The sequence below is a fragment of the Hemiscyllium ocellatum genome, chromosome 20, assembly GCF_020745735.1.
Source record: "Hemiscyllium ocellatum isolate sHemOce1 chromosome 20, sHemOce1.pat.X.cur, whole genome shotgun sequence".
In the NCBI taxonomy this organism is placed as follows: domain Eukaryota; kingdom Metazoa; phylum Chordata; class Chondrichthyes; order Orectolobiformes; family Hemiscylliidae; genus Hemiscyllium; species Hemiscyllium ocellatum.
Genome location: NC_083420.1, coordinates 5,283,388 through 5,295,765, shown reverse-complemented (window position 1 = coordinate 5,295,765; position 12,378 = coordinate 5,283,388). Strand labels below are relative to the sequence as shown.

The 12,378-nt window shown below is 37.1% G+C and overlaps 1 protein-coding gene across 2 annotated transcripts in view; it reads right to left on the bottom strand.

Moving 5' to 3' along the window:
• The window catches only part of snx29 (sorting nexin 29), a 508,092-nt gene that overhangs the window by 313,051 nt on the left and 182,663 nt on the right, over positions 1 to 12,378 (bottom strand). For both annotated transcript variants that reach the window (XM_060840443.1, XM_060840444.1), the window contains one exon: positions 11,549 to 11,634. In XM_060840443.1, coding sequence (XP_060696426.1) covers positions 11,549 to 11,634 — 86 coding nt within the window. The remainder of the gene's footprint in view (positions 1 to 11,548; positions 11,635 to 12,378) is intronic.

Here is a 12,378-nt window from a genome sequence, read left to right as displayed (position 1 = left end):
AAACCCTAACCACCTTACCATACATCAAAGAAGTTTCAGAAATGACAGCCAGACTACTAAGACCCCTTCGAATCCTAGTAGCACACAAACCCACCAACTCTCTCAAACAAAAACTAACAAACTTAAAAGACCCAGTACAACCCATGGACAAAACCAACGTCATTTACAAAATTCCATGCAAGGACTGCCACAAACACTATGAAGGACAAACAGGAAGAAAGTTAGCCACCAGGATACACGAACACCAGCTAGCCACAAAAAGACATGAGTAAAAAGTGAGGTCTGCAGATGCTGGAGATCAGAGCTGAAAATGTGTTGCTGGTTAAAGCGCAGCAGGTCAGGCAGCATCCAAGGAACAGGAAATTTGACGTTTCGGGCATAAGCCTGATGAAGGGCTTATGCCCGAAACATCGAATTTCCTGTTCCTTGGATGCTGCCTGACAAAAAGACATGACCCTCTCTCCCTCGCAGCCCTACACACAGATGGAAAAAAAAAACACCATTTCGACAGGGACAACACATCTATCCTGGGACAGACTAAGCAAAGACATGCCAGAGAATTCCTAGAGGCCTGGCACTCCAACCACAATGCCATAAACAAACACATTGATCTAGATGCCATCTATCAACCCCTCAGAAAATGAACAGGAAATGACATCACCACAAACTCCAGGAACCCCATTCAGGAGAACGATATAAATAGAAAGCAGGAGACAACAGCTTCGCTTCACTTGGAGGTGGCCACTGATGATGTTACCTAGCCAGGTAATGAAACATCTGGATATCAAACCTACAGCTCAGTGAGCAAACCTACACCCTGGAAGTAGACCTCTGCTTTAAAATAAGAAAACAGGCTTAATGATTGTTTTCTAAGTATTCAGTGATAAATTCATGATCAGCAATACTGAAGGAACAAATGAAAAGTCAAAACATAAAAAGCTTTTAACTTCAAGCAGTTCTGTTTTGGAGACACAGAAGCATCTTAAGAACATGAAGCATAGAACATAAGAAAAAATGACTATGTACCAATGGTAAATCAAATCTGAATCATGTATGCAATCTTTTAGTGACCATATAAATTTATCTCAATACCCTATTAATGTACCAAACAAGCATATTGAGTGATTTTCTATTCCTGAGTAAATCACACGAGATGCCATTCACTCACTCAAGGGATAACTGGATAAAGCATTAAATTTACAGATAATATCTTGAACTGAAATAGAATCTGGTACAGCACTAGGATGAGATATTACCTCTTAAATTCAGACAAGGAAATCTGTTCAACTGCTCTGATTTGAAATGATTTCACATGGTACGTTGTAAAGCAAGATGGTGCAAAAGCGCAATTTCAGATTTTTTTTAGAGGAATAGGTTTTACTCTTTTTTTATATAACTACCTCAATTTGATATATTCCATCCGGGAAAAATAAAGTCACAGCATCAATGTTGTAGCATATGGGTTCTCTAGTGCAATGCATCCAAAACAGAGAATGTATTCACTGCATTCTGAGCACATAGTTACGTGAATACAAAAATCGTGCGTGTTGATCCATCAGTACAGAAGCCACATTGACTCTCTCACAAATACATTCAGCAGGTACTTGAAATATTTTAAGAAGGAGCTGTTCCAATTCCTTGCCTGAAACATCCAAAAAATAAATTACCTATGGACATGGGAAATGTGTTTTTTTCACAATTCAGTAACCCTTTTTTTAAGGGTACCCCTTCCTCTTTGAAGAAGTGCAAGATGATCCTGGCCTCCACTTTACCATATTACTTCTGGAATTCCATCTACTGCCACAATCTTTCTTGATTACAGGGAGATGAATGGCTTTTCAAACTCATTCACAGATATCAAGTTCTTCACTGCCAAGCATTGCAACTGCTCATCCTCAGCAAAAGGCAGATTTCTATCATAGAACGAGAGTGGTGCAACCTTTATTCCAGTATACACATATTTTAAATGTCCAAAGGACCCTGGATATTTATATTTTGAGACACAGATGTAGCCAATAATATGCCAGTCATTTTGCTGTTGTACAATGCATTTTGCTTTTCACAATCCAAAATTAGCGCAGCTCAGAAAAAGTACTCATTAAGCACAACCAGAGTAATGAGGAGACACTACCCCATCCCTATAATCCAGTATACCACTGAAAATCAGAAATCCATCCATCTTTATCTTAAACATACTAAAAGACTTAGCTTCCCAACGCCTCTCTAGGAAAGAGTTCCAAAGGTTCACAAACACCTGAATAAAATAATTTCACCTCACCTCCTTATTTGAAATTTGAACCATCTTACCTGCATCTACCCTGTCTATCCCTTCAAGCATTTTGTTAGTTTCAATGAGGTCACCTCTCATTCTTTGGAAGTCTAAAGAATATCGACCCAGTATGCTTAATCTCTCTTTATAGGACAGTCTTATAATCTGGGAAAGGTCTGGTGAAGTTTTGTTACACTGCCCCTATGACAATAATACCTTGTCTGAGACAAGGAGGCCAAAACTGCATAAAGTTCTCTACGTCCCTGGACAATTGAAGCAAGATATCACTAGTCCTGAACCCCAAATCCTCTGATAATAAAGGCTAACACTCCATGCAGTACCATGGCCTTGAATCTTGATGCGCACAAAAGCCTTTGAATACCTCAGATAAATGAGTAAATATGCCAGGACATTACAGAGAAGTGCAAAAACTATTGATTAGTGATATTAAACATTGCTAGCACCATCTTCTTATGCTGTATAAAATGATGATTCTTTTTCAAATCTGTTTTTATTGCATCCTAGTTGTGATAAGAGTACAACAAAGGGTTTCAATGTATCATTCCCTTTTAGCAATATTTAAATAATGATATTTGGTCATTTTAATTATCCAGATATTGTTTGAGGTAATATTTGAACAGTACATTTCTCAAATGTAGCCCATTTAACATCAGCGATATATATGGTTTTAGAAACAAAGTAAACAATAAAGGGCTTGAAATAATTAAAGACATCCAGCATGGATTTGTAATAAAAACAGAAAATGCCGGAAAAACTGTGCAAGTCTAACAGCATCTTCAGAGAGGAAAATAGGATTGCAATTTCTTTTCAAAAAGGTTTTGGAGGTCTGGTTATAGAGTGAATGGTTTTGGTACATAAATGGGTTTTTGTTTATTTCATACTGTTTGCCACCCTATGTGGTAAATGATTGAGCCTAAAAAGGTTTATTAGTGTGTTCTGAAATCTAATTTTTTTTAAAAAGCTAGTGGAAGACACCCTTCGTTGAATGACAAAAACATTTAGTTTGAAGTCTGGTATGACTTCTGCCGAACCAATGGAACTGTAAAATTATAATAGGTCTTGCTTAACTAATCTATTCAATATTCTGGTAAAGTGCCTGAGAAGGCTGAAGAGGAGAAAGAATGGTTACTGTCTATATGGATTATAAGAAAACATTTGAAATATAAAAGGCTGGTTAACAACATTGAGGCTCACTGAATAGAAAGGTCTGTGTCAGCTGGCTCAAGGACTCAGAATGGTAGGTCATGGCAAATGCAGTTTTTTTTTTACATGAGGATAGGAGCCAGTAGAGTTCTTCGCATATCAGTGGTAGGACTACTGCTTCTAGCATGCAATTTGGAAAACAAAGTAAAACTTCAATATTTTCATGTGAGACCAAATCTGGGGATTTAGCAAACAATGAGTACAATATAAATCAGCTGAAACAGGACACAGATAAACTGGCAGCAGGTGCAGACAAGTGGCAGGTGATTTTTTTTTAAATTCATTCTCAAGATGTGGGCAGCACTTATAGTTCAACCCTAACTATCCTTGCTGAAGTGATACATTGAGAATTTAATACTGATAAGTGAGAAGTAATGCATATTGGTAGAAGGGATAGGGAGAGGCAACACAGACTTAATGGTGTTGGCACACTTTCAAAGAGTGTACAGGGACAGAGAGACTTTAGGTTCAGGTGTACAAATCCTTTAACGGGAACAGATAGATCGAGAAAGCAATTAGCAAAGTAAACAGGATACTCTTTTTGTAAACCGATATTCTACATCTATCTTTATACATAGAGGTGCTGAACATAAAAATAGAGAAGTTATGCTAAAACTCTATAAAGTTCTTCAGCAGCTTAAAAGAAGTCTTTTGAAAATAATGTTTATAAGCATTACCTCTATTCCACGATTAGATAAGATTACTTTTTTTTAAGATTAGATTTTACTTACAGTATGGAAACAGTCCCTTCGGCCCAGCAAGTCCACACCGACCCACCGAAGCGCAACCCACCCACACTACGGGCAATTTAGCATGGCCAATTCACCTAACCTGCATATTTTTGGACTGTGGGAGGAAACCAGAGCACTCTGAGGAAACCCACGCAGACACAGGGGGAATGTGCAAACTCCATACAGTCAGTCCCGAGGCAGGTATTTAACCCGGGTCTTTGGTGCTGTGAGGCAGCAGCGCTAACCACTGTGTCACCATGCCACCCAATCTTCATTGCAATCTTCTCTACCTTCAGTCTATTGCTGGCTAAGCAAGCAATTTAATATTATTTTAAGATTGTTAATTGTGAACACGTGACAGGCACTGGTAAATTATGATAACGTATTTTATGAGACCCTGGACCCAACTTCCGGTCAGCCTAAAGCCTGAAAATGAACCCAGGTGAATTTCCGCACCACTGTGTTTTGGGGAGACAATGGCCCAGTGGTATTATTGATAGGTTATTAGCCTGAAGACCCAAGTAATGTTCTCAGGACCTGCATTCAAATCAAACCACAGCAGAATGGTAGAATTTGAAGTCAATAAAAAATCTGGAATTAAGAGTTGAATGATGACCATGACATTTTTGTTGATTGTCAGAAAAACCCACCTCATTCACTAAAATCCTTCAGGGAAGGAAACTGCCATCCTTATCTGCTCTGGCCTACACCTGACTCTTAACTGCCCTCTCGGCAATTAGGTTTGGGCAATAAAGGCTGGCCAAGCCAGTGATGCCCACATCCCATGAGTGAAGTTTTTAAAAATGTGATGAAACTATGGGTTTTATCTATGTGATTTTTCGCATTAGTTACTGTAGACTTGGATTTCTGGGCTTGAGTTTGTAACTGGTGGATCTTTTTGTGCATCTGAAGTTTATGATTAATTTCTAAGTATTTCTGGAACCCTGGTAATTTATTTTCAAAAAGGTCTTTGAGATCTGGCTACAGAGTGAATGGTTTGTTACATTAATGGACTTTTTAAATTTCATATTGTTTGCCATCCCTTCTGGGAAATGATTGAGCCTAAAAGGTTTGTTAGTGTTTTCTGGAACCTATTTTTTTTTAAAGCTAGTAGGAGACATTTTTCGCTGAGTGACAAAACCTTTTAGTTTCACTTTTAATTTTGGATCATGTTTTATCCTTTGAATGACACTGGCAGAGATGGCTGGAGAGACCAGTCCTCCTAAGAGAAGAATACACTTGAGTTAGATCGTTAGAGTGAAGAGTTAGTATTGGTTTCAGAAGCTAAGTGCAGTGAAGCTCAAGTGTATATCTCCATAAAGATCTTGCCACTGTTCTAATTCAAAAACTGAAGCCCCAAGTGACTTCCTTCTGAGGCATCAGATACATGACACTGGTGTATTACAGAAGTGTTCCTTTGGTTGCTATACCAGAACTGTTTTGAGAACTGTTTCAGGGATGTTTTGGGCATTGTGTAAAAGCACCTTTTCTTCAATTCATAAAGGAGTGTTTACTATCTTTGAATTTGTAATACAGTCAGATAGGAGGAGAAAGTGAGGTCTGCAGATGCTGGAGATCAGAGCTGAAAATGTGTTGCTGGAAAAGCGCAGCAGGTCAGGCAGCATCCAAGGAGCAGGAGATTAGATGTTTCGGGCATAAGCCCTCCTTCAGCTTATGCTCGAAATGTTGAATCTCCTGCTCCTTGGATGCTGCCTGACCTGCTGTGCTTTTCCAGCAACACATTTTCAGCTCAAAACAGTCAGATAGTTTGGATTACACTATTTTACCTTCATTCCTTTTGTCATAAGTTTGTGTTTTCTTGTTAAAGCAAAATCAGCAGCATTGCCTGCTTATGGTTTAGCAAGAGACAACTTTTTCACAAACAAATCAAATAAAATATATGATCTATCAAATAAGGCTTCTTATTGGGATCAGACTTGTCTGGTAATAACATCTGCTGGAATCAAAAACAAAAGTTATTTAAACTGAATACAATGTAAGTGTAGAAAAATGGCCCAAGCCCCTTCAAAGTTACAAACAGAAAGGAAAATAGGAATTAAGCCAAAAAAAGAGATCTTCGGCGAGATAATCAAAAGCTTGATCAGACAAATGGTGGGAACTAGAGTCATGCTCACAGACGCTCTGGTCCAACTCGTCCGCACCAAGCAGACATCCCAATCCAACCTAGTCCCATTTGCCAGCATTTAGCTCAAATCTCTTGAAACTCTTCCTATTCATTTACCTATCCAGGTGCTTTTTAAATTGTACCAGCCTCCACCACGACTTCTGGCAGCTCATTCTACACATGCACCACCCTCTGTGTGAAAAAGCTACTCCTTAGGTCCTTTTTAAATCGTTCCCCTCTCATGTTAAACATAAGCACTCTAGGTTTGGACTTACCCACCACAGGAAAAAAAAGCCTGAGCTATTCACCCTATGTCCCTCATGATTTTATAAAGCTCTATAAAGTGACTCCTCAGCCTCCTATGATCCAAGAGGAAAAAAGTCCCAGCCAATTCAGCCTCTCCCATAACTCAAAACCTTCAGTCCTAGCAACACCCTTGCAAATCTTTTCTGCACCTTCTCATGTTTAACAACATCCTTCCGACAGGAGGGCAATCAGAATTGTACACAGTACTCCAAACTCCTCAACAATATCTTGTACAGCTGCAACATGATAGCCCAACCCGTATAGTCAACGTTCTGACCAATGAAGACAAGTGTGCCAAACACGTTCTTCAGCACCCTGTCTACCTGAGACGACTTTATTTTCAAGGAACTATGCACCCGCACCCCAAGGTCTCTTTGTTCGGCAACACTCTTCAAGGCCCTACCATTAACTGTGTAAGTCTGCCCTGGTTTGTTTTACCAAAATTCAACATCTCACATCTATCTAAATTAAACTCTATCTGCCACACCTGGGCCCAATGGCCTATGTGAGCAAGGTCCCATTGTAATCTGAGAAAATCTTCTTCACGGTCAACCACACCACCTATTTTGATGCCATCAGCAAACTTATTAACCATGTCTCCTATGGGTACAATGGGAATAAAAATATGTTTATATATTGCTGTATTTTAATAGTAACATAATGGCACGGCAAAATCAAAACATACAATGTAAATATCTAAAATATAATTGTTATTCAGCAGATTTCACATTCATTTTCTTAAGTAGCGGAAATAGAGAGAGTTTATGCAAAAAATTTTGATTAGTTTGTTAATTTTTTTCCAGTGCTGCCCATCAGTTACAGTTGACATCCAACCTGACTGAAAAGCATAATTTAATATGAATAAAGTATTAATATACTTCATCACTGGAATTGAAAGTGTACTGCTTCTATTTTACAAAGTATTACAATGATGGAGCATACTTTATATTCAAATGTATAGCTCTAACAACATAATGGTTAAACACCTTCAAGACATATAAACTTTGCCAAATATAACATTAATGCAAAGAAGGTTTACCAGTATCTGTTGTGCTGCTTTTATTCTTTTCCAAGTGGTTAATGAAGAGCTTTCTCAGAAGTGAAACTAACACTATAGCATGTACACCATTTCCAACTGCATTAAATGTTTAATTTGTTTTTGCTGTTGGTTGGGATTTAAAATCCCTCTGACCACTCAATTAACAATTTCCACAAACAAAACATAGAAATGGTCTCCTGGAGAACTATTAATCCTGACAGCCCCTTTATACAACTGGTGAGCGTTCATTTCATAACGGCTAAGTTAAAATGGCCTATGGTACAAAATGGCAGTATGTGAATTCATCACTCATTCCAATGGACCCGGCTCAGCCAAGTCTCAGTATAAATTCTTTCACACCACATACTGCTGTCAAACATCAGCCAATGTTTCACACTGAAAGAGCATTCTTGATTTTCACGCTGCATCAGTCTGTCTTGGGGTGGTGAAACTACAATCCTATCCACGCAACCAGTTACCTGATATCATTGGTGTGATCACACTGCTATTCAACTCCACTTAACAACATCTGGTAAATAATAAGCTGACAATTAAAAAGTATTTCTGCAATATTACTGCAAAAAAATGATGTATTATTAATCACAGAATTTCAAACATTAATATTTACATTGGTGAAGTCATCATCCTGATACTCCTAACCTACAAACCTGAAATAAAAAGTGTTGCCTTAATGACATTTTACAAATAATCCACAAAACCCACATCAACCAATGATTATGTCAAGATCCAATATTAACCTACATACAGCAATTCTTCGACAAGTTGTATGTTTCTGAATTCATGAGCATGAAAACATTCTCAAATCGCACAATCTTAGCAAACCTTTTCCAGTTGTGATTCATTATTGCTATCTGTGTTTGTTAAATGCTTAAGATTTACATAGGTTCAAAATGCTGAAGAGGCACCATTAAGGTATTATATGTGCTGAGCTTTCACTTGCAACAAATGACAATAAACTGTTGCTTTAAATAAATACACCAACAGTATAATTTTATAATCAATATTTAAGTATTTAAGATGAATGAACCAATATCGTTGCATTCTTTCACAAGAAAAATCTTACTCATGTAATTCCATTAAAATTACTTCACTTTCGACCAAAATTGCTTCAGAGAACAGGACAGCTGGCTGAGCTTGATAAAACACAATAAAGACAACAAACACTTTAAAGCCACAAGTGGCAATGCTTTTAAGGCAACATACCTTAATTAAGTTTACATCACATCACTAAAACATGCAAACCTCTAATATTGGAAATTAACTCATCAATATGATCTCTTGCAGCCACAAACTTAACAAGAAAGAAAAAAAATTGCTCAAGATTCCTGTTTAAAGGTCAAACTTTGTTCACAAAAGAGTATTCTAAAAGATCAAACACTAGATATAACATCATAATTACAGCTAAAGCTGAATGATTTCACACAATTACATTCTTACTAAAACTCAGAACTAGATAAGCATTACAAATAAGTGAGGAATTGAAGTGTACCCTTTTACAGAAAAATGTTCCTTCTTGTATTGTATTAAAGAATGGTCTAGAGGTATAATTTTTGCCAATGAAGCGATAAATACTGTTTCATAAAGGATGTGTAATATTAATGTGTCATATTAGACATTATTCTCTTACTGGGAAATAAAGATGTTTATTTCCTTATAAAGAATTTCATGTGTGCCATTACAGACTACTTACTTCAAAAATGAAAAGGAACCAGAAAATTAAAATCTTAATTAATATTTTGGCCAGCTCAGCATCACAAGTAACTTCATTAAAATTCATTGAAAATAGGAATGAATAATTAAAGTAACTGAAGTATCAAAGGCAGGAAAATTGGTGCAACAGTTACAGTGGATGTCTCTCAACTGTCTAACAATCTGATTAACTGTCACTGTCCAACACTATTTCTTCCTAACACTATTTGGATCTTTCTCATCTTTGATCTCAGTAAGCCTTATGATGCTTTGTCATAAATGTTCTAATCCTCGCTGGTACTATTTACTTAACATTCAGGAACATTCAAACTCCTGGTACACAGTTGCACCAAACCTTTTTTGAGACTGAGCAAGTAGTTCTTTCAGAATCCTGGTAGTTTCTATCTTTTCTGCACAAAAATACAGAAGCAAAATCCAAAATATAAAAGCATGTAAATAAAATGAATAGATTTTTAACCCGCTGTGATTAGTGCTACATCATAGTCAAACATTTCCACTCAATTTCACTGCCTTATTTGGCGTGATTCCCCCAAAATCATTGTAACTTATGCAAGAAAGAACATAAATCAACATTGCACATTCTTCTGTGCCAGACTGAAAAGATTATGTCCACCTATGAAACTGGCTGTGCCTCCGGGTTCGTTGATTACCACTGAGTGTTTCTGTAAATTACAGCTGTTTTCACACCTTCAATGAGATTTCAAAAATTAAGTGGGAACTTTTGGGCACAGGACATTATTCATGTTTTGAAAAGTCTTGAATGAATTTTATTTAACTTTGTCAAAGAACTCCAATCTAATTAAAGAATAGTTTTGTGTATTTTGAAAGCCACTTGCATTTGAGTAAAATGGGTTGAGTTGGTGAATTGATAGTGCAATTTCAAATGTTTATCACGTGATAAATTCATTTTAGCTGTATCAATCAAGACTTACTACATTACTGCCCATAAATATATCAAGCAATACTTATCAAGGCAAAACATTTTACTTCAAATGTTACATTACAATGCTGCCCAACTATATGATTAGCCCACCACATGAAAAGTACTTCAAATGTCAGAACTGTTGGGCTTTTATTAATCATCCTGATAGAAAAGCTCATCTTGAATAATGATTCCCTCCCTATGCTATATTGAAAATATTCTGAATTTGTTATACTTGTGTTTGGTGACCTACATACAATAGACAGAGGCAATTTTCAATTTTAGAGGTAACTGTAGAAAAATAAACTTTTAACTTAATAAAATATACCAAAACACGTTACAGTAGTGTTAGAGAACAATCTAACACCATGCCACTAGGTCTGAGGACCAAAAGCCTGGTCAAAAAGGTAAGTTTTAAAAAGCATTTTAAAGGAGGAAACAGAAGGAGAGAGGCAGTGAGACATTAATTACTGATTAAGATTTTGCACAACAGAAATTGAACTTTTACTCTTAGGGCATATCCTGAAACAATATACTACCCAGAACTTGATGACCAGCAGCAAAACAATGCTGCTCACTACTGATCTCAAAGAGTCAAGTCTAGAATTTCAAGTATCTTTGTGACATGGTTTTCAACTTTTCTCGACATTAGTTTGAATCTGATCCCAAAGCAAGGTCAGATTTGGAATCAAAAATTGTCTCGTATTGAAATATTAATTATTTCTCCGCACAGATGCTGTCTGATCTGCTGTGTCTCTCCAGATTTCTTTGCTTTTATTACAAAAGAATTTGATATTGCAAACATACAAAAATAGTTTTCAAGGTCCAAGATGGTCCTCAGGAGTAGTTTTGGCTTAGAAATTATACCTTATTAACAAGGTGCAAGTTTTTCTTGGAGTACTAACAGTGATGTTAAAGCATGAAAGGGGTATTTCTTGTCACTCCAATCATGGCGAATTGAGTGCAGTCCATGGGGTCTTCAACAAAAAAAAGTGGAGTGAATCACTGACAGCATTTTTAAGATTTCTGCACTTAGCTGCATGTTCCAATACCAGGGGTTTCTGCTCAGTTCAGACGGATAATGACAACAAATGTTGACAGGTTTATCATCATTGCTGCTAAATCTGGACCAACTATACCTGCTATTTAATGTCATAATTAATGGTCCACTTCTCTAAAGGCTGCTGCTACAAACTCTTACCATCGTTCACGTGGCCTCCTTCTCGCTTTAACATTTGGACAGCTCCTACGTATTTCTTCAACTGCACCTTCAACACTTCGTTTTCTCTGCAGACACCAAACAAAACAAATTAAGGTGAACTTAATTGAAATACAAGTGTACATCAGCATACAAAAAGTACTATTTTATTCATTAAGTTAATATATTCAACAGTTATGTACTGCAAAGCCTAATATTTTGAACGCAAATTTGACAAAAATAGTTTTAATACATTTGAGATCATTCAATATTCCACTGCTCAATACTAGCTCGTGCCAACTCCTCTTCATCCATCACTTCTGTGCTCCCTGACTTATGTTGACTTTTAGTTAAACATTTTCTTTAAAATTCTCATTCTTGTTTTCAAATTTCTCCATGGTCGCACCGCACCATTCTTGTAATCTTCTAATGCTGCACAACCCGTGAGTTCTTCCTCTTCCTCTTTTTCTTAAAATAGTTATTATTACTCTTTTAAAAGCTCTTTGTGCTTTCAGCTGTCAAGATCCTTGGGCAGAAGTTACTGGCCATGTGAGGAGCCAATCCACTGGCTAGTAATTCTGCCACACCCATTTCCAAGAGACTTGATGGGATTTAATCCCTTTCATGGGGATTTAGAATACCTAATAATAGAATTCCTATTGTGAGGCCAAAGTCTCACCTTCTAGAGCTGTCAGTTGCCCATTAACAGTGAACCACCAAGAGCAACGGCCACTACAAATACTGTTGTGTAGCTTCTACCAAGGACCAATACTGAAGCCCCATGAAAAAAGTGAGTGAAGTGGCCATCAGGAAGGTGCAGACAATAAGTGAGT